This window comes from Crocuta crocuta, unplaced genomic scaffold, assembly GCF_008692635.1.
Source record: "Crocuta crocuta isolate KB4526 unplaced genomic scaffold, BGI_CrCroc_1.0 scaffold229, whole genome shotgun sequence".
Classification (NCBI taxonomy): domain Eukaryota; kingdom Metazoa; phylum Chordata; class Mammalia; order Carnivora; family Hyaenidae; genus Crocuta; species Crocuta crocuta.
This window is the reverse complement of record NW_027536464.1, coordinates 3,808,131-3,830,630: the sequence shown is the minus strand read 5'-3', so window position 1 is coordinate 3,830,630 and position 22,500 is coordinate 3,808,131. Positions and strand designations below refer to the sequence as shown.

At 55.7% G+C, this 22,500-nt stretch overlaps 1 protein-coding gene across 1 annotated transcript in view; it reads left to right on the top strand.

Moving 5' to 3' along the window:
• The first annotated feature begins 4,408 nt into the window (after positions 1–4,408).
• Positions 4,409–22,500, top strand: part of TNS1 (tensin 1) — a 189,647-nt gene continuing 171,555 nt past the window's right edge. Inside the window, exons 1-3 of the mRNA XM_077748685.1 lie at positions 4,409–4,446; positions 11,017–11,131; positions 22,137–22,174. Coding sequence (XP_077604811.1) covers positions 4,444–4,446; positions 11,017–11,131; positions 22,137–22,174 — 156 coding nt within the window. The 5' untranslated portion in view covers positions 4,409–4,443. The remainder of the gene's footprint in view (positions 4,447–11,016; positions 11,132–22,136; positions 22,175–22,500) is intronic.

Sequence of the window (22,500 nt, the reverse complement as noted above, 5' to 3'; positions counted from 1 at the left end):
CAGCCTGCACAGAGGATGCATCGGTGGTTTGCCGGGCTGGCGTTAACATCTGTAAAATGGGAGCCTTGGCCAAGTTCATCTCTCTAAGGTCTTCCAGTTCTCAGATGAGCGTATGGTGCTGAGGATTGAGGTGGGCAGTGGGAGAGCCCTGCAGGGGGTTACAGATGGCAGTTACACTTGCAGGGGTGATAGGCTGCTGTGGATGGAGGAAAGACCACCCCTGCTCGGAGGTCGTGGGGAAAGTCCTTCATCCCGACAAGCCTCAGTTTCCCCGTGGGTGAAATGAAGATAGTGAAGGGGAGTTGCAGAGAGGTAGGCACGTGTGCCCTGTCAATCCTACTGCCCTTTCTAAGAGTTGGGAGAAGGTGCTGGTGACCAAAGGGAGGTACCAGCGCTGCCACTTTGGTGCCTCTAAGCCCCTCCCCTGGCCCCTCTCCTGGTGCCTTCCCAGCCCTGTCCCTCCTGGCCCTGTGGGACAGCCCTATGGGCACTTGTCTATGGGACAGGGAATAGCCGGTGGGAGTGGGCTGGGCAGAGGCGGTGGCCATTGCTGGGGTGGGCTGCAGTCTGGAGAAGTATGGACTGAACAGAGGGCCCTGTTCTGGCCACGTCCAGGCTCTTGTCTCCCCCTCCCCACAGCCGCACGGGTAGTTATACCAGCAAACTTCCTCTCCTCTGGGTGGGCCTTGGCGGGACTGGATGTGTGTTTGTGTTAGGAAACGGAGGGGTAGATGGTGCCAGGTATGGAGTGGGGGCACAGAGGCCGCAGAGATCGTGCCAGGTGGGCTGCTTCTGCCCTAAGAGGTGCCTGGTGGGAAATGTGTGGACTCTGATACTAGACAGGGCTCAGTTAAAAATCTTAGTTCCATTATTTACTAGATGGGCGGCCTTGGGTAAAACAGTTCCCTTTGTGAGTCTCAGTTTCCTTTGTAAAATGGGAATAATAAAACATTTGCATCGCTGGGATGAGCACAGAGATAATGTATGTCGACAGATCAGGTGCCCAAGCACACAGTAAGTGCTCAGTAGATGCTGGTCCTTCCCCCTCTCTTAAACCTTGGCTCGTGGGATCCCCCGTATTCCAGATCTCATGTGCGGGGAGGATCTCCCTGGGATGGCTGAGCTCCCACCTCTGCGGCTCCTGACTGCCCAGGACTGCCCAGCTATACTGGGGCCAGACTCTAGCTAGGTCTGCAGCCTCAGGGAGGTAAATTGAGGCACCGTCTGAAAGAGATGTCTTGTGCCCTCATGTGAGTGCACGCTTGTCTATGTGTGCACATGTTCCCGGATAGGGAAAACTCCAGACGTTCCATCCAAGAAGCAATATTTCTGCAGGGTATAGTTTTCACAAACTCTAGGAATAAAAAAAATATCACTTTATTTGCCGCGGAGCATAGCTGCATAATCTGCATAACTTGATTTTCTCATCAAATGCTCCTGTTTGTTTCTACATATTTGAGTATGGTTTATTTAGAAAATAATTACATGCTCATTAATTGAGCTTTCTGGTGTTGTGCCGATGGAGTTAGAGCTACCGGCTCTTCCTTCCAGTAGGGCTCGCTCTCTCCTCTGGACCTGGAAGGAGCTCATCAAAGGTGGTGGGGGTGAAAAAGACACAAGTCCGTGGCAGGGAGTGGGGGGGAGTGCCAAGGGCAGCTCTGGCTGGGCCGTGAGTAAGCCACGTGGCCTCTGGCTGGCCACTGGACTTTTCTGGGCCTCATGGAAGTGTGGATAGTGTTCTCTGAGCCCACTTCCAGCTGCCGACAATGAAGTGCTCTCTTTTCTGGAGCCAGTGTTCTTCCCAGTGCTCAGCACATATTTTGTTCAGATCGGTCCTCACGAGCCCTCAGATTCTCAGCGTGCAGTTTCTGCTTCATAGACCCCAGTCTGACCTCTTGGTCCTGAACTTGCTGTCTCTGGAGCTTTGTTTGCCTGTGAGGGCTGTGCCCACCCAGGGCCTCCTGATAAGCGGGGTTTGGGACCTAGGCTGGGCTAGATGAGACTGACCAGGGTCTGAAACACACCCCTCCTTTGGCAAAGCTTTTTGGAATGACGTTTGAGGTACAAAGTCAGAGACAAGCACCTCAGTTTTTCTGCAGCGTTCAGAGGGAGTGCGGTGTGCTGGCTGACAGGGCTGTGCCTGGTGTTGATCCCGGCCTCGCCACTTGCTAGCTGTGTGACCTTAGGCAAGTGACTTCACATCTCTGTGCCTCAGTTTCCCCACCTGCCTCTAGGGTTGTTAGGTTTTAAATGGGCTAATAGACCTGTACATTTATAAGAGCGTCTCTCACATCAGGGCTCAAGAAATGTCAGCTCTAATTGTGTGATGGCATGGTTTTGAAGCCATGCAGCGAGCTACAGTCAGGGCTAGAACCTGGGTCTCCTGGTCCCCCATCAAGGGCTGTCCATTCTGGGAATCCTTCAGGGTAGGGTATTGGAATCCATGTGAACAGGGCTGTGAGAACAATGTGAAGGCCAAGAGCACGCAAGGCCTTCCCAGCAGGCAGCATGCACAGCGCTCAGAACCTGGGCTCTGGAGCCTGCCTGCCTGGGTTCACATCCTGACTCCACCACTTAATAGCTATGGCGGTCAGGCAAGTCATTCCTCCTCTCTGTGCCTTTCTTTGACTTAAACAATTTTGTTTGAACCTCAGTGTGATTCCGTAAGGCATGAAGGGCAGGGACGACAAGCTCCAGTTTCCAGCCATGGTGAAGGGACCTACAGAGGGGAAGTGGCCTGCCCAAGGCCGCGTAACTGCTGGGTTCAGTGTTCCTGGGCAGGGAAGGCTAGGGCTGGGCGGGGCGGGGGGGTTGTTGGAGCTCTGGTTAAAGGCAGTTGGGGGCGAGCAGCCGAAGGGTACGTACGGGCTGGTGTTGGGGAAGTACTGTGTGTGCTGGAGAAACCATCCGGCCACTGGGTCATGTCGCACCCACCTGCCCACCCACTGCCTGTCTAACCATTTCGTGGATGATTATGGGGTTCCACTTCTCCAAGAAAAGCTTGCAGGTCTTGGACTAATGATTACAATAAGATGGGTGTTGCCACGAGGGAAGCTGTGTCGGTCAGGGGGTCCCTAACCTGGCAGAGAGAAGCTATTAGGAAAGGCTTCTTGGGAGGCCTTTAATGCAGAGGTGAAGCTAAGAACTTGGGAGTCCAAGTGCAGCAAGTGTAGCTAATTATGGATGGGTAGGACAGGGAACACTAGCCAGGAGATGGCCTTTGGGCAGAGGGGCACTGAGTGTCAGGGATGTTAGAGATGATGGTAGTGCAGTGGCTAGGGACTTGGGACCCTGCCGCAGACAGCCCTGGACTTGAATCCTTGTTCCATCCTGCCCTACCTGTGTGTTTGGAGCAAGCTCCTCAGGCTCATCATCACTGTGAGGGGTCAGTGGGGGACTGGGTGCCAGGCTCTTGCCGCGGCACCGGCCCATTCATGTGGCTCTGACTGTCCCATCTCTGTGTCCTTCCACCCCAGGAGCTGACTCACTTTAGGGCACAAAAAGGGACCTCAGACTTGCAGATTAGGAACGTTGGAATGTGGTTTATGAAGGAGCTGAGCGGGGCAGAGAGACGCAAGCTGAGGGGAGAGTCATTCAGTTCAGTAGACTGAGTCCGGGGCTGAATCCTGGGCTCCCATGCCTCGTGTGCTCCCCTGTCACCTGGGAGGATCTCGGTCAGTGCCGCCCTCTGCCCTCCGCCCTCCACGGAGATGGTGCAGGGCTACTCGGAGTCAAAGAGCTTTCTTCTCAGCCTGGCATCTGTGGCTGGTGAAGGGGGTGACCTGTGTCCTCTCCCCGAGGGCAGGTCAGTGGGAGGGGGGTACAGTTACATGGGGAACTGAGGCCAGGCATCCACTCCATTTGATTTGCTCCTTCAGATTAGTTTAGGGATCCCATTGCCCCAGGACACGGGGGACATGGAGCAGAAGTACCGGCAGACACATGTACCTGGTGGGCTACTCTAGCGCATGCGCGCGCACACACGAGTGACAGACAACGTGAGTGTGAACCGTAGCCCAAGCCTGGGGAGCGCTTATTCTGTGCTGGGTACGGTTCCTGTGGCCTCTCCCAGGCTTTGTCTCACAAGCTCTGGGTGGTGACTCTTATCAGCCCATTTAACTGAAGTGAGGCAGACAGGGGTTAAAGCACTTGCCTGGGGGCACCTTGCTAACAGGGGAGGGGAGGGACAGGCGGATTGCACAATCCTAGACAGTCCCAAGAAAACAAANCCTGAACTGAATCCTGAAGAAGTGAGCTGACAAATCCAAACGGAGGGACCTCCTGCAAAACAGCCTAGAGTCTTCGAAAGACGGGAATCAAAAGGAGGAGTAATGTGTCCAGATGAAAGGAGATGAAAGAAACCCAGCAACTCAATGTAGCGCAGCCTCTGCCTGGATCCCGAGTGCAAGAGAGAAACAAACCCAGCTGACCCAGCTCCGAGGGATGGTAATGGGGCATAAAGGGAAATTAGAATATGAATTAAATATTAGATAATAGTGCCGGGTTGGTGTGGAATTCCCTGCATGTGAGAATATAGGGGGACTTGTGTAGGGGCAGAGAGACAGAGAGGGAGCGCGGACAACAGTGGCACATCCTTAACAGATGGTGAATCACGGCGATGGAACAAGCATGCTCATTTTTTCCAGCACTTTTACACTTTTCAAAACACAAAAAGAAGACAGCAGTGGAGAGGCTGAATCTGAGATGGTGGTGGGTGGGCGAGGGTATCTGGGAAAATCTCCCTGAGGGGATGAGGTTTGAATGAGGCCTTGAGGGGGGCAGCAAGGGTGAGGACTGATGCCTAGAAGCTTGGCCAGCTGAGGAGGGAGGAAGGGCATTTTGGGAAGTGGGAACTGCAGAGCAGAGGCTCAGAGGTGGACACAGGGCAGGGAGTCAGGGACTGAGGTGGCAGGGTGGGCTGGGTATGGACGAAGGCTGCTTCCCCTGCTGGCTTGAGGGAGCCCAGGTTTCGTCTCAGATGCATGGGTAGGCATGGTAGCATTTTGGGGCTAGTGGGGGCATCAGTGACCTCGTAGAGCTGTGCTCCTTAGAGGCTGCATAGAGGCTGTGTGGGGAGGCGGGGCCCCGCATCAGGGGCCCAGGAGACTGTTGCACTAGCCCTGGCTAGAAGTGACAAGTTCTTTCCTCAATAGGGCATTGGTCCTGGAATCAGAAAGTGCAGGAGTGTTCAGGAAGCAAAATTCAGAGTCTGGCAGCTGGTTGGGTTGGAGGGTGGAGGGCCAGGAGTTGGGGGTGACTCAGAGTTTTCCGCCTAGGAGACCAAGAACGCTGTCAGGTCATTAGCTGGCTAGCAGACTGTGGGTGGGGGGGGGGTTGGGTAAGGAACTTTGGTGTGTATGCGAAAGCAAGTGGGGTTGGGGGAAGTTTGGCACTTGAGGTGACCTGGGTCTCCCAGATGCCAGCCTGTGGCTCCTTGGGGAGTCTGAGTCTCCTCCACAGAAATCACAGCTGATGCCAGCCAGGTACTGGTGTCCAAACACTAGACGACCAGATGTGGAGTGGTGGGGGGTGGGGGCAGGAGGCAGGGCAAGGACTGCCCTAGCCCTGCTTTTTGGTGACTCTTTCCCCCAAGGCTCACTGGCCCGCAGATGCCGCCCTCCGGCCACATCCTCCAGGGCTCCTAGCTTCAGGGCACAGGGGACCTAGTGGGGGAAGGGCTGGGGAAGTTTCTTGGGGAGGGGACAGGAACTCCTGAGCTGGAGGACCCCTAGGGCTGTCAGTCCCCTTTCACTCCCCACCCCCACCCCATCACACTCTGCCCCCATGGGGTAGGGAGGGACCGACAGCCTTTCCCACCCCAGGGCCAGGACTCTGCCAAACTGTCCCAGCCAGATGTGCCACGCCCCTCTGGCTGGGACATCAAGGGCTGGCAAACTTGGCTGAATGGAGGGAGGGAAGGAGAGGATCCCCCTGAGGCCCAAGGAAGCCCTGTGATGCTGGGTGGGCTTGTCACAGGGGCGGGGCCCTGGGCTTAGAGAGTGGGGAAGAATGACTTCCGAGCTAAGACCCCTTCTCTTTTCTGGGCACTGCCTCTTGAGGGAAGTGGGTGTTAGAGAGACCAGGGGGCTCCTGCTGCGGTCCCCCAGTGTCCCCCAGGGCCTCTAGAAGCTAATCCTGCTAGGAAGCGTGGGGGTGCTTTGTGAGCCTGTCTGCCACTTGTCAGGAAAAATGATGAGCATTGTACTAGCAAGTGGTTACCCCTGAACAGAATTCTGCACTTCGTGGGCTCATTCCCATCTTCTGCCTGTATCTGCAGAGTAACTCTGGGGGAAGGCACCGTAGGGACCAGACCCCCCATGTTTTTTCTTTGTCTGGATTTTAACATACGGTCCTTAGGAAGTTCTTATACCCCCTGGAGTCTAATCTTGTGTCCTTGTGGCTTCTGCCTGCCCCCCACCGAGTTTTGTTTTGTTTTCAGTGACTTCATAGATCACGTCTGGTCCATCTTACATTGCCAGCTCCTTCAGATATTTGAGGATGTAAGGCTCACCCACCCTAGACTTTCTCCTCCAACAAACTGGGGAATCTTCACACCTGCGTGGGTGACTCTTCCAATGAAACTGCCAGACGCCCATTCTATAGCCAGGCAAGCCAGTGCTGTAGAGTAGAGGTCACAGCCTATGGCCACTTGCCTCAGGCTGGCCAGGCTGGCCTCCTCCCTCCCAGCTGGGTTCCCTAGCCTCTCATGGAGCCGTGGTGTTTCCTGAGACCTCTCTCTGTGTCACCATGATCGTGTCCTGCCCTCCATTCCTCTTTCATCTCAAAATCTCAAACTGGCCCATTGTTTCCCCTGCTCTGTCTATACTCAGACTATCTTGACCAAGCCCGTCACTTTCATCTGGAGACTGTGAGCGCCAGAGAAGGTCACTGATGTTCTTAAGGTCACCAGCCTGGACAGCAGGTCCCTAGATTCCCATCCCAGTACTCCTTGAGCCGAGAGCCAGAATGGGGAGGAGGTGAGGGCCAGGAGTGTGCTGGGCCATTGCCCACAGGCTGCTTGGAGAGGCCGCGGGTGAGGCCGGAGAGAGTATCTGAAACCCCGTTCCTGCTCTCCGAGCCGAGCCCGTGCGGGGACACATTTTGTAAACTCACATTTATGAGTTTGGGCAGGCAGAGCAGGCAGGCCCAGGGCCCAGGGGAGAAGTCTGGGCGGTTGCCTGTCAGTCTGGAAGGCTCCGCCTGCTCCCCATGTGTTCACTGGGCAGCCAGGACCCTCTTGTGGGAGATTCCACTGTTCAAGTGTACTTTGAGGAGAAAGTCTCCTTCTGCGGGCTGTGGGGGAAGGGCTGGATTTGGGGTGTAGGCGGAGAAGTCTGGGGGATAAGTTGGAATGGGGGCGCTCTGCTCAACTCAGTGGGGTGGGAGGGGCAGGTTTAGGAGGTGGCTAGAGTCTGAAAAAGCCTGAAAAGACTAGGCTTTAGGGCTTCCTGCCTGCCTCCCCAGACAGGCCTTAAATTGAACCCCAGTTCCCCTTCCTGATCCTCCCTCCACCCCCACCCCCCCAGCCCAGGGCTGGGCTGCTGCATTTGACATTGGGCTGGGCCCCCTCCCTGGAATGTCTATGACAGAGATTGTCTGGAAGGCCGCCAGCCAGGGGCTGAGAGGAGAAAACAGGGGAGGTGAGACCTCAGAGTGGAGGGGGCTCAGCTGCCCCTCCTTGTGGGCTGGGGGACACTGAATGAGGCCCAGAGGAGGACAGTGCCTTGTCCTGTCCTGCCCCCACCCTCAGCAGAAGCTGGAAGCACAGCTTCTAAGACCCAGAACCCTAGAGTATCAGAACCCAGGCCCGGCTGCTGGGCTTAGCCACCAGGGGGCACTGCTGGGCTCCCGGCACCGCTCTGGGCTCCGCCTTCCCCTGCTCTTTCCACTTCTGCCCTGGCTTTGTCTCTGCTTCATCCTGCCTCCCTGCTGTCTCTATCTGCCTGTCTCTGGATTTTGAGACAGTCTCAAACTTCAGATAAGTTGCAGATACAGTGCAATGAACTTTTTTTCCTGAGCTGTTTGAGAGTAAGTTGCTGACTTAATGCCCTGTTGGCATACATGCTTTCCTGATTTCCTACAGGGACTTTCACCCCCCTAAGCCAACACAGACATCAAATTCTGGGACCTGACATGGGTACATGACTACTGTGCCCTCCTCAGACCCCACTGAAATGTGGCCATGTGTCCCAGTGACGTCCTTTATGGGCTTGGGAAGAATCCAGTTCAGAATCAGCCGTTGCTTTGGACCATTTTATCTCCTCAGACTCTATCAGTCTGGAAATCTCCTCCATCTTTCCTTGCCTTCTGTGACCTTGTCACTTTTGATGATTACAAGCCATTTAATTGGTAGACTGTGCCTCGATTTGGGTTGGTCTGATGTTTCTTCACAATTAGATTCAGCTTGTGTCTCTTCGGCAGGAAAATGGCAGAAGCGATGGTCTGCCATGTCCTCCGAGGTGTGCGATTTCCATTCATCCCATTACTGATATTCGCTTTGATCATTTGATTAATGTGGAGTCTGGGGTGGGGGAAGGGGTGACTTTTTCCCCTTTGTAATTTGGAAGTGTAGTGTGGTGAGGTGCTTTGAGATTTGTTAAGTATTCCAGTTTCGCATCACACTTTGAATCTTTTCACTTATTTCGCATATCAGCATGGGCTCATTTAGGCCACTACTATCATCTGTATTGTGATGCTCAAGTCTTCCCAGAGTTAGCGTTTGGGGGCCCATTCAAGCTGGCTTCTGTGTCCCTTTGTCTGTCTGCCCCTTTGATTCTCTGGTTCCCTTTATAGTCTCTGTTTGTTTCTATCTGTTTCTCTTATTCTCTATGTGTGCTCGATCGTCTCTGCCTTTGTCTCTGTCTTATCTCTGTCTTCTTTTCTTCCTCTCTGACTCTCTGTTGCTTTTTTCCATCTTTCTCTGTCTCTGTCTTTATCTTTGTCGCTCTATCTCTCCGACTCTGTCTTTCTGTCTCAGTCTTTGCCCCCCATCTCTATCTCTTTGCCTCGTTGTCTCTCTGGATTTCTGTGTCTCTCTCATTTTGTCTGGTTTTCTCTCTGCGTCTCTCATGGCTCAGCCTCGCTCTGCCCCCAGGACTCACCACTGCAGGGTCTTCAGAGAGGAGTCCCGGACCTGCTGGCTTTGCGGAACGCTGGTACCCTTCCTCCTCTGAACACACCAGTCGCCCCCTCCTACCCCGGAGCTTGGAGGCTCTGGAGCAGGGCACAAGGAGCCAGACTTGGACGATAAGAACCCTTCCCTGGGACTGCGGGGTCGGCCATCGATTGTGTTTCCGTGTGTGGCTGTGTGTGTGTGCAGATGGGTGGCAGGGAGCCTTGTGCCTGGGCGAGCGAGCTGCCGATGTGTGTGCTCTGCTGGCCCCTGCTGCCAAAGCCAGGAAGTGCACCAGGCTGGACACCGGGGTGTGGGGCTCTGGAGAGGCATGATGCCTTCGGGCTCTGGTGGCTTCTCCTGTGTCCTCATAACGGGGAGCTCCCCCAGCCCGGGCCTGGGCTGAGGGCTGTAGACAGGAGGAGGGGTCCTAAGCAGTGTGGGTGCAGGGCTCTGCGGCTTAGAGTGTGTTCCCCATATGTGGTTGCAAAGGACAGACTGTCAGAGTTTGAGGGTGTGGTGCCCAACCCTGTGCTATCTGGAGTGGGAAACTGAGGCCTGTGGTAGTGGGGGGGAGGGATGGTGACTGGCCCGGGGCTCGTGGCAGGTCAGACACAGTGAAGGCTTGGACTGCCAGCCTGCCCTTCATCTCATGTGTGTGGTGGTGTAGTTTTAAAAAGGAGATTTCAGGGGCCCCTGAGTGACTCAGTTGGTTAAACATCCGACTCTTGATTTCAGTTCAGGTCTTGATCTCAGGGTCGTGAGTTGAAGCCCCATGTTGGGGTCCATGCTGGGTGTGGAACCTATTTAAAAATAAATAAATAAACAAATAAGGAAAGGGGGACCCGCATGGCTCAGTCATCCAACTTGGGCTCAGGTTATGATCTGGCCATTAGTGAGTTCGAGCCCCGTGTCAGGCTCTGTGCTGACAGCTCACAGCTTGGAGCTACTCCAGATTCTGTGTCTCCCTCTCTTTGTGCCCCTTCCCTGCTCATGCTCTGTTGCTCTCTCTCAAAAATAAACATTAAGGGGCGCCTGGGTGGCTTAGTCGGTTAGGCATCCGACTTTTGCTTAGGTCATGATCTCGCGGTTCGTGGGTTCGAGCCCCGCATCGGGCTCTGTGCTGACTGCCAGCTCAGAGCCTGGAGCCTGTTTCAGAGTCTGTATCTCCCTCTCTCTCTGACCCTCCCCTGCTCACGCTGTCTTTCTCTCTCTCTCTCCTAGAAATAAATAAAAATATTAAAAAAAAAATTAAAAAAGTAAAAAAATAAATAAAAAGGTTTAACATATCCATGTTTTCATAATGCAAAGCACCAAAAATAAAGATAAAGATGGAAGTAGCCCAGGCTGTGGCAGGAGGTGGTGGGGAGGGGGTGTGAGAGAATGGAGGGACATGGCATGCTGGGGACGTGGGTAAGAAGGCTGAGGACCGTCACCAGTAGAACAGAGAAAAGAATTGGCTGCAGCAATGCAAACGCAGTGCTGCTGCCCTGTGCGTCCGTGTGGATGAGCCCCACGGATTAATCCTGAGTGATAGAAACTGCACAGGGAAGCTTAAAGCTCTGGCAAAATGCCTCTTTGGTGATAGAAGTCACCACAGTACTTACCTTAGGGGGCTATTGACTGGGACGGCCATGAGACAGCCTCCCGGGTGTGGTTCTATGGTGTATGCGTGTGAAACCGTACTGAGCAATCCACTTAAAATCAGTGTCCCAGTATGCGACCCCCCTCCCCCCAAGTGTGGGAGCCTGGGTCACACTCAGCTTTCTCTTTCCTGGGGCACCTTTTCCCTGACGAGGGTCTCATTTCTCTTCCTCAGTGCTTGTCCACTTCTTCCTTAGTCCCCTCCACCTCCTTTCCTGGGCTTCTGCCCAGGCCTGATCACTATGCCTCTCCCCCCACAGCCAGAGGACCTGGAGGCCCCCAAGACTCACCACTTCAAGGTGAAGACTTTCAAGAAGGTGAAGCCCTGTGGCATCTGCCGACAGGTCATCACCCGGGAGGGTTGCACCTGCAAAGGTGAGTAGCTGCTCAGGCTATGGGGGAGGGGGAGCGTGCTGTTGTGGGAACGAGGTGGCCTGGGGCCGGAGCGGATGTCCTTGGAGTCCTGAGCACACCAGATGGCAAGCTTGTGGGTGTGTGTGGATGGCACACACAGGTGGCGTGGAAACAGCAGGTAGCTTGTGCGTGGACGGCCGGTATGCGTGTGGATGGCATGAAGAAGGCATGTGGATGGCATGTGGCACGTGTATGGCTAGTGGTGTGTGGCAGGTGGATGGTGTGTGCTTGGTGAGTACGGAGTGTGTGGAGGCTGTATGTGCAGGGTGTGGCTGGTCAAGGCATGCGGACGGCGTGTGGGAGGTGTGTGCCTGGCACTGAGAAAGACGCTGAAGCTAGGGAGGAGCGTGGAGCGTAAGAGCCCCCGAAGGAGACTTGGGCTCGAGCCTGGCGGCTGCTGGGCTCTTTCAATCACTATTCTTACGTGCTTCTAAAATAGCCTGGGATTTGGCTGTCACTGTTGCCGGCGAGGACAGTGTCTTGGCCCAGATCACACAGTAAAATCAGCAGGGGCCCCGTGTGTGCAGTCTCAGTGACAGTGACTAACACCCTCCCCAGTGGCCCTACCAGATAGAGGCCTTCTTCTCCTGCCCCCGCCCCCAACCTCCCGTTGCCAGGGCCCCCAGTGTAGTTTGGATCACTGAGCCTCTCCAATTTGGGCTGGCAGCACCTGTCACCTGGAGGGCCAACTTCGGCTCTTGGCTTCCTGACCCGCCGTCTCCAATTCACCGTCCTCACCAGCTCCAAGCGGGCCTCCACGTAGACCTAGTGATGTCAGCTCCCCGGGTAAAGTTCTGGGAGCCCCCACTCCCCTCCAGACAAAGCTCTGACTCCTTCCTGTGGTGGTGGCCCAGCAGGACCCCACCTTGCCAGCTCTCTGAGCCATCTGCCCTGTGCCCCAAGTCCATACGCACCCTGGCTCAGTTCCAGAATATGCCAAGTGAGTCAAACATGCCAAAGGGGCTCGCTCCTTCTCGCCCCGGGAGGGTCTTTACTCACACAGGGCTCTACCTGGACTCCCCCCCCCCCCCCCCCCCGCCGGAGTCTCAGCGGGGCTGGGAAGCTGGGTGTCAGAGTCTAGGGAGCAATGACTTAGTATGAAAGCACTCTCAAGGATCTCCTGCAGGGTCACAGCATCCGGGAGGTACTAGTGTCACGCTCAGTTTACACGTGAGGAAACCAAGGCTCGGAGTGGTTAGGTCTCTTGCGAAGGCACACAGCTGGCTGGGTCCGATTGGGGTTGTTGGCGGTGTGCTCTCTGCAGGGGGTGGGAGATGGGGGTGGGGGTGGAGGGGGTGGAGTCTTCCTAGACAAGGATTTTCAGCGGCATGTTGAAGGGGGGAGTGGGTGGAAGGGAATGTGTGAGTGTGTGCGAACGTGCACGCGGAGGCATTCGAGGCACGTCCTGCTATGCGCAAAGGGCAGAGGTTAATGGTCCTTGACTGAAGAGCTGGGACACCCAGAAGGAATTTAGGGGGCCAACAGGGACTTTTGCAGTACCAAAATCAGCCTCATGGTGGCGCCCTCCTCCCAAGAGGTCTGGCTGGGACGGGTGGCTGATTAAGGTGGGAGTTGGGAGGAGTTAGGCGGGAATTGCTGGGGGCGGGGCTTTGTATTTTGCATGCGTCACCGCCCCCACCGGACCCCGCCGCGTGAACCTGCAGAAGTTAGCTCCTAAGGCTCTATACCCCCCAACCGGTTCCTTGTTTCCTTCGCTAGTGTGCCTTCCTTTCACCCCAGGGACGGCCAGCGCCCTCTGATAGGAGGCAGAACAGGGATGGGGTAGAAGGAAGTCTGGCACTCAGTGTCTGACCTTGGGCACATCTCTGGCCGCACATTCTGTAATAGTCTGTGGTCCTAGGTTCCCCAGTTGACCTGGCTGAAGGCCTGGGTTGAGGAGGGGATGTGACCCCATGGGAAGAGAAGGCCCCCAAGGTGAGACCTGGGTTTTACCTGGTTCGGAGCCTGGCCTGGCCGGTGTGAGCCGGAGTGGAGGGCAGGTGGCCAGGGGGCTGCCAGGCTGGTTTGGCAGCTCTGAATGAGTTATTGAGAAGTGGGAAGAAGGCCAGGACTGCAGTCCAGAGACACCACCAGGTGTCAGGACTGGGCCGTGGAGGGCCGGGGCCGGGCCCAGCAAGGGAGGATTGAAGACTCCCAACTGTACAGGAGGCTATGATGTGCATTCTCAGCGAGAGGGTTTGGGTCACCAGGCCTGGGGACAGGGTTGGGGCCACTGGGCTTACTGGTGAGAAATACAGGACGGGACCAACTCTCTGTGCTTTGGAACCAGAAGGGGCACAGACCCCCTTATCCATCCATCCATTCATCCACCCACCCACCCACCCATCCATCTTCTGTCCCCAGCTGTGGTTGTACAGGTTGTTCCCCAGCTAAGGCGCTGACTGTGGACTAAATTCCAGGTCATGTTTTGTTCGCCAAGCGCTACCCAAAGGGTTTGCGGTACTCTTTGGTTCCTTTTTAGGTCTTTGAGTCTGGGGTGACAACATGGTCACTCTTTGGATTGGTGACTGAGGGTGATGGTGGGCCATCGAGGCTCTGAATTCAGCCTCCTTGCAGTGCTGAGGGAACTCCAGGTACAGGCACGGGCAGTGAGGATGCTTTCCTAGATCGGGGGCGTCTGTCCTGTCTCCCTCCAGCGGGCCTGCTCTGTAGCTTGGCATTCTTACTTCTTATGCTCCCTGCCTTCCGCATTTCACTGCTTAACATAATACGGCTGAGGGGATTGGGGTGGGAGATGGGGGCGGGGAAAGGAGTCAAGGAAGCTGGGGTCTAGTTCTGGACCCGGAGACTCAATGATGGATGATGCAGACAAAGAACTAAGGTGGCAGGACATTTGGGCACAAGTGTGACTCATACACGGGCAGAGAGGTCCCCGTGAGACCATTGCCAGTCTTCTCCTTCGCTGAGCCTGTTTCCTTCTGTGTCCCATGGGGTTAATAATAAACCCTGCCCTGCGTCTCTTGGGGGAACCGCAAGAAACACTGAGGTTCTGTGTGTGGCTGTAAAGCGAAAGCCAGTGTTGGGGTCTAAGGCTCCCTATGAGGGAGGCGGATGGATGAGACAGTGGGAGGAGAGGAGGCCCCCGGGCCTTTGTTAGTGGTCCAGGCACTCTTTCTGGCCCTGCCGCTCACAGTTTCCTTCTGAAGAGAAGGGGCTGAACCAAGAATGCTCCCTGAGCCCGGCCAGTGGGCGGGCCTGGAAAACTCCCCCGCTGGGGTCTGTACAGGCTAAATAGCTCTCGCAGTGTAGCCTGTCCCTTCATCTGCTGCATCCACAGGGACGTCCACCCGGCAGTCGTGAACTGATGCCCCTCTGGGCTGTGACCCGGGAAGACAGACATGCCATCAGACGACCACAAAACATGTGGCTCGGCTGACACAGGGGTGTGTGTGAAGTGTTATCTCCGACTTAGCAGAGATTTTCCTATCAGGCTTCATCAGGGAAGGCTAAGCAGGCTGGGTCTGGAGGGATGTGTATGATGAGTTCCTCAGGTCAAATGGGGGGTTTCCCATAAGTCCTTGGGGACAGTGCTCTAGGGAGCTTAGGGCCTTGCTAAAGGGCCCTGGCTGTCTGCTAGGCTGAAACCCAAGAGGAGAGATCAAAATGCCAGCTCCAGAGCCCAAGGACTGCCATCTGGGCCTGGATGTGGGCCTAGACTTAGAGTCCTTCCCTTCCCAATGCCACCGATCAGCCTGGAAGGCAGGGGAAGGCACCGGCTGTTTCCCTGGAAGGGCAATGTACCCAGGAAGACAATTCTCCTCTCTATGGGACAAGCCTACTCAGAAGCCCTTGCTGGTTGGATTTTGGGAAACATTGTTTCAGGGAGCTCCTTCTCCTCTGTTCCTGCACTGGGGATGCCACCTCCTACCCTGTGTCTGAGGACCTCTTTGCAGTCATTGGAGGCAGCCTGGGTTCTAGGATGGGGAGACGGGGAGACCCTGGGTTCTAGTTGGGGCTTGCTACTGCCTGACTGTGTGAGCTTGGGTGAGACACTTAACCTCTCTGGGCCTGACTTTCCCTTTCTCTAAAAGAGGGATTGGACTGGATTAGAGGCTCTAAACTGTTATCCAGAGGAACTGGATTTTTCTTTTCTTTTCTTTTCTTTTCTTTCTTTTTTTTTTTTTTTGAGATGCTTTTAGGGGCCTGGAAGGTAGGGAGAAGGAGAAATCCAAGGGAAGGCTTGAGGGGCTGGGCCTCTGGAGCCCCTGCCTGTTTCATGAGAACAGCTCTGGCTGCAGAAGTTAAGTGTTTCAGGAGGCAGAATGGATGGTGGTTTTGCACTTAGCCCAGGCGTCCTGGATTCATATCCCAGCTCTACCCCTTACATGTGAGAGCTTAGGCAGATCACGTCACCTCTCCCAACCTCAGTTACCCATCCTTTCAAATGAGACACATAGCACACCTCCCTCCTCGGGTTACTTTGGGGATGAAATGACATACCTTGTACTCAGAACAGAGCCCGGTACAGAGCGAGCATTNGCCCCTTAACCAGTATCTTAGGAGTCCATGTGCATGAAAGTTTCAAAAGCACTGGATGGGATGATCTAGAAGTTTCTTCTTGGTTCAACTTCAAAGCCGCATGGTGCCCATACCTCCGACTATCCCTTGTATTAGTTGGGGTTCTCCAGAGAAACAGAATCAACAGGATGCATGTCTGGATGGATGGATAGGGAGGTGGGTAGTTGATGGATGCATAGAGATAGGTAGGTAGTTTATTCTAAGAAATTGGTTTATGCAATTGTAGAGGCTTCCAAGTCCAAAATCTTCAGGGCAGGTTGTTAGGCGGGAGACCCAGGGAAGAACTGCAGTTCAAGTTCTAGACTAGTCTGCTGGCAGAATTTCTTCTTGCTTGGGGGAGGTCTTTGTTTCATTCAGGCCTTCATCTGGTTGGACGAGGCCCACCACATCATGGAAGTTAATGTTACTTTACTCAAAGTCTCCTGGTTTAAATGTTAATCTTATCCATTAAAAAACCCGTTTATAGAAACAACCTGAATAATGTCGAACAACTATCCGGGTACCATGGCCTACCCAGGTTGACACATAATATAAACCACCACACACCTCCAAGCCAGGCCATGGAGATCAGCAGGGCAGGGAAGGACTATGGGGCCTGGTGGGCAGGTGGGTGGCTGGACCAGTGTCTCTGTGAGCTGGGGAAGAAGCTGAGGCCCACTGGGGGCGTGGGCGCTTATTGCTGGGGTCAGGTGCACAGCGAGGCTATGTGCTCATTTTCCGAGCCGAGGCCAGGAGGAAAAGGCCATTTAGATCCCAACAATGTTGGCTTCCTGTGTTCCCGAGAGGCAGGAAGCCACCTCAGGACAGAGCACTGGCAGCCCAGCGAGCCAGTGAGGCAGGAGCTGGCGGAGGGCTGGGGTTGGGAGTGCAGTTTTCCACTCCAGCAGGTAACCGATGGACCCCTCTACACTATGGGGCTCTCAGTTCCCTCTTAGGGCCACTGGCTGGGCCCTGCTGTGTGGGGGTCAGTGTTGACACCCACAGGCAGAGATGGGGCTTCTGGGGCTCCACGGAGTTTGGTTTGATGAGATCACTCCCCAGGGGGCTTCATCTTGTAGGGTCACTGGCTTCTGTGGGAGCTGGTGAAGGGCACGGTCCGCTCAGGTGGGGTGGATCCTCCGATGTGTGTCTGGGAAGGACTCAGGCGCGGAGGGTGCCAGGCTGGGAAGGCTGGCGTTTTCTGGCTCTTGCTCCCCCTCAGTGCAGTGCGGTACAGTGCGGAGTGGACATCCGTGTCAACCGCAGGCTGGGTGTTTCCTCCACGGTGTCTGTGATGTGCTCAGGGTTGGAACCCAGGCTTCCCCCGCTTTCTTCACTGTTCACTGGAGGGAGGAAGAGGCAGGTGGTGACTGATGGAGAGACCGGTGGGGTAACAGACCCTCATGGCCGGAGGATGGCTTGAGTACCATGTGTTCTGGAGCTCAGTGATGCGGGGGCCTTCGGGGTAATAGAGGCAAATGAGTGTGAGTCAACCAGGCGTGACCAGAGAGTGGGACCAGAGAGTGGGAATGACTTGCCTCCCATCACACAGTTGTATGTATGACGGCAGTCAGGACTAGAAGCTGGGCCTCCTGGCAAGGAGAGGGGGGCTCTCCAGTATAATAACAGCAGTGAGAAAGAAGCAGCTGATACCAACTACACTTATACAGAGTATACTGTGGGCCAACCACATTTATGGAGTCAGTTAATCCTCATATCGACCCTGTGAAGTAGATGCCATTATTGTCCCCATTTTATAGATGAGGAAATTAAGGCCCAGAGTGGTTAAGTAACTTGTTCCGGGTCACAGAGCATGACTTACATGTGAGCTGAGAGCCAGCCTACATGCAGCCAGGTAGCTAAGTGGGTACCTGGAGAGCTGGACCAGGTTGGATCAGCGGTGGTGTTTATACTGACCCCCTCAGAAAGCACTGACCATGGTCCTTATTTGCTCTTTCCCAGCAGGGGCTGAGCTGAAGAGTAGGGCTACCTACCCTCTCTTGTCTCTTCCATTGCCCCAGAACCTCAGCCCCAGTCCCAGGGGCTTTGGCTGGGGAGAATTTTTCCAGTTTTAAATGTACTCCATGTTTGTTGAGCCCCATCTGTACGTCCAACCCTGTGCTAGAAGAAGGGGCAGGATACCAAGCGGCCAAGTTGAACAGGACCTCATTGGGAGCACAGAGGAGGGAGCGATCATCTTTGAGTGCCTGACCATCTAGGGAGGGGTGTTCTGAACTGGGCCTTGGAGGATGTATAGGAGTTCACCATTTCAGATCTACCAGCCTCAGTGTCCTTTTGGGGAGTTCAGTGTGGCAGGAACAGATCTCTTTTGGGGCAGTGGCTGGAGATGGAGGCAAGACCAGGCTGTGCAGGGCCTTATAAGTGTGCTGAGGAGCAGGACCAGACAGTTCTAACCAGGAGCATAAATGTGATCGGTTTGCACTTGAGGATGGTCTGTGGTTGTGTGGATTGAAGGGGACAAGGCTGAGGGGAGACAGGTCCCAGGGAAGGATAACGGGTCTGAACTGGTGCAGGGGTGGGGGGTTGGCAGGAAAGGGGGGCTGCGTCGTAGGGTGAGGAGGAGGGAGAAGGTGTTACGCGGAGGAGCATGCTGGTCCCAGGAAGCAAGGCAGGACTGAGGAGATGGCCTCTGGCCCTAATTCCCAGCAATAGCCTTTAGCCTCTTGCTTTCTGAGGGATCCTATGCTCTAGTTTCCGTGTTGTTGTCTGTTGCTGCATAACAAATCATCCCCCAACTTAGCAATTTACAGTAAATATGCAATGATTATGTCACAGAGCGTCTGAGGGTCGGGGTTTCCTGTGTGACTTAGCTGGGTGGTTTGGGCACAAAGCTGCGGCCGTGGTGGTCATCATCTGGGGGCCTGGCAGACAGGGCCTGGAGGGTCCGCTTGCCAGCTGGCTCCGGCACGTGCCTGCCGAGTGGGCGGGGGGCCGGTGGCCTTTCGTCACGTGGCCCTCTCTGTAGCGCTGCTGGAGCATCCTCGTGGCATCTGGACCGGCTTCCACCAGAGCGAGCGATCCGAGAGAGCAGGGCTGAGGCCACGATGCCTTTGATGACTGAGCCTCAGAAGTCGCACGCTGGCCTTTCGGCCTTTCGACACACTCAGTTGGGTACCTAAACCAGCCCTGTTGATTGTGGGAGGGGATTACAGGAGGGAGGGCACACAGACCAGGAGGCAGATGTGCCACTGATCTGGGAAATGAGGAACCAGCAGAATGTCAGGCCCGTTTCAAATTACAGCCGGGGGGCAGGGGGGATGTGCAAGTTGGAGTAGAAAATACTGCCCCAGGTGCAGGGGGGGAAGGGGGAGAGGTGAGGGACTTGAGAAGGGGTGACTAAGATTGCCAGGGNTGCCACTCGAGTTGAGTTTTGAGTTTGCTAAGCTTTGGTCTTCTGGGCTGGGGGATGGAGCTGCGGGGTGGGGGGAGGTCTTCCTTGCCCCCCACTGTAGAGCTTTCAAGGGCAGGCTCTCTGCATTCCAGCACACAGGGAGCCTCCAGCACACTGTACTGCGATTGCCCAATGATTTCTCCATCTGCCCTCCATTCAAGGGCATTTGTGGAGTGTCTGCCCTCTGTGTGATAGGCAGGGCTGCCCTGTATGGTCATGCAGGCTGTTCACTGCCAAGGGCGACTCTCCGAGAGAGCCCCGGAGGCGGCTACACCTCCCCCAGGTACAGAGTGGGGTCTGCCTGGAGAGAGGGCACTTCCTTGCCGCTTCCACAAAGACGCTGTACGCGGCTGTGTGTCCAACGCGCTGGTCTGCTCAGAGGGTAAGCCTCTTGCTAATTTCCACAAAGCTGCTGTTTGGTGCTGTGGGCTGGAGCAGATCCTGTTCTAGGTGCTGGGGATGTGGTGTGGATGAGACAGGCATGCTCTTTGCCCTGGTGAGTCTCGTGTAGGGAGATAAACTATTCATCAGTGAGCAGGAAATACCCACAGTGACTTCAGACTGTGAACTGTATTAAGAAGGAAATTACCAGGGTACCACTGAGAAACAATATTGGAAGTGCCTAATGTAATTTGAGTGGTTGGGAAAAGCCTCTTTGGGGAGATAGATGGCTTTCAGTGGATTCTAGAAGTAGAAGGAGCTGGCTTGGGGGAACAGTGGACAGCGGGGGTGAGGGAGAGTGTTCCAGGCAGCCAGAACAGCAAGTGCAAAGGGTCTGAGGCAGGAAAGAGTTTGCTGTGTTCTGTGAACTGTCAGGTGTGAAGTATGGTGCTGGAGGAAGATGGAATCCTGGCTGTTGGTATCTAGACTGGGCTGGGGAGACCCAGAGTGGACCCTTAGGGATGCCTTTTTAATGGATAATGGAATGTTGGGGGCAGAGTATGGCTCAGGGAAAGGCTGTGAGTGGGGTGGGAATGATTAAATGGGGGTGTACATAGATTCCAGGGGAGATCTTCAGTCAGGTCCAACTCATCAATCATTTATTAAGCCTCTACTGTGTACCAGGCACTGTGTAGGGAGAGAGAGAGAGAAGTCCTTCCTTTGAAGGAGCCCATAGGTGTAGGAACTAAGGGGTGGTGGGAAACAGGCTGTCTCTGGTGGCACCTTCAAAGAGGTAGGGGACAGTGAGGGAGGCCTCCCGATGAGGGGCCCAGGACCTATTCCTGGAGGCCTGGGCTTTGATTAGCACAGGAAGGGGAAAGTTGGAGGTAGTGGCCCAGTGGGGGACCAGCCTGGCTGGAAAGGCCTTCCAAGCTCAGGACACATGGCTTAAGGCTTTCTCAATTCCACATTCCAAGGCCAGAAAAGAAGGCATGGGGGTGGGGCTAGGGAGTCTGCAGGGAGGTCGCCGCCCCGGGGAAGTGAGGGTGGGGAGACAGAGAGAAGCAGAAAGGCTAGACAGATGGGCATGACTTGATTATGGCTGGCCAGGGGCGGATACGTTCTGGTGTGGCCAGGGGTGGAGAGGTCCCTGAGCTGGGCTGGGTGGCTGGTGGGGTCAGGAAAGCCTTGCTCAGCACCAGCTGAGTCACAGGCCTGAGCTGGGGCCAGGACTGGGTTCTGGAAGAACAAGGTCCCTGACGAAGGCCAATGGCCAAGGTCGAATCCCAGACTCCACCCATTGTGCCTCCGGGCTTCCACTTTAACAGACCAATCAGAAGCTTTAGTGTGGAGAGCCCCAGAGCCTCCTTTGGCAGCTCTGGGCCTTCCTCTGTGCCTCAGTCTCCCCTTTTGCATTCTGCTGAGAATCCAAGTTGGCTCAAAGACAGAAAGTGGTTGGAGGAATGGTAGATTCAAGAGGCCAGGGCAGTTGGCTGTGGCCCAGGGCTGTGGCTACCAAGGATTTGGGGTTCCTGCAGCTCCCTGGCCTCCCCGACCCCTGTGCTCTAACCAGTGCGGCTAACCCACCTGTCTCAGCAGGCCGTGGATAGCTAATAAGGTCAAGTCCGTGTAGAAGGTCAGCTCAGGAGACCCCCTCACCCCATCTGTGGGACCTGGTGGGAGGGGGCCAGCAAACCCCAGGGTAGAGGGCCCTGGGGGTGGGGCAGGCAGGGCTGGGACATTCCAGACCCAGGGAACCCCATGGAAATTTGATTCCGGCTTCTGGTAGTGGGAGGGCAGAATTAAGTCCTCTGTGTGTGTGTGTGTGTGTGTGTGTGTGTGTGTGTGTGGGCGCGCGCGCACGTGCACACGAGCATGTTTCAAATGATGCACAAGAAGTTTGTGAGCCTGTGTGAGCATCTGTCCGGTGTCTGTGTCCACATGTCCGCGTCAGGCTGTGTGTTGGTGTCCCTGAGTCAGAGCTCTTTCCGTTGGGCATCAGTGTGTGTGTGAGGCTGTATGTGTACATATGGCTATGTGTGCATGTCTGGCTGAGTGTATGGGTGTAAGTGGTTATTGGTGAGTGTCTGTGTGTGTATAGGTGTAAATGAGAATGTGTGTGTGCACCGGTCTTCTCCTGGACTGTAAATCGGGTCTGTGTGTGTCCCTTTCTAGGGGAGAGTGAGTGTGATTGCGGTTCCTGGGGTGCTGGCTGCCTGCTTGGGGTGTGTGTGTGTGTGTGTGTGTGTGTGTGTAAGGGGAGAAGGCCCCACCTTATTCCTTGGCGTGGCTGGCATGGGGGCCTGGGTCCGGGCCACCTCTGCCCCTGGCAGGGGTCCAGCGGGGGAGTCGGTCCCCCCTCCCCGCCTCCTGTTCCTCCCACCTTCGCGCGCCCGCCCCAGGGGCTCTGGCGATGGGGGCTCGGCGCCTCCACGGGCCGCGGGTCCGCAGTCCCGGGCGTTCCCACCCCGCAGGCCCCGGGGAGCTGCGGCAGCCGCCCCCCTCCGCCGCCTCCTCCCTCCTCCCTCCTTCCCTCCTTCCCTCCTTCTTCCCTCCTGAGCGCCGAGTGCGGGCGGGGGTGGGAGGAGATTTCGCCGGAGTTTCCATTTCATACCTCGCGGCTAAACTTTCTTTCTGTGTCTCGCTCTCTCGCAGTCTGCAGCTTCTCCTGTCATCGGAAATGCCAGGCCAAGGTAAGGGGCCGCGGGCCGCCTGGCTCCGCGGGGGGCTTGGGGACGCGGCTGGCTCAGGTCTGGGACCGGAGCGGGGGCGCCGGCGGGCGGGGGGCGGTGCNTCCTGAACCTGCCTGGCAGGACCCGAGCTCCGAGGGAGGGGCCTTTGAAGGTATTTCCCCTGGTTGTGGGGGTGATTGTGGGAGCCGAGGAGGAGGGGGATGCCTTTCAGTTATCCTGGGGGCCGCGCAGAGCCCTGGTTGGCCCAGTTCGGGGGCAGTCTGGAAAAACTCAGGATGGGGGCCACAGCCAAAGGCGCCTACGGCGGGAAAACGGGATTGGTAGAA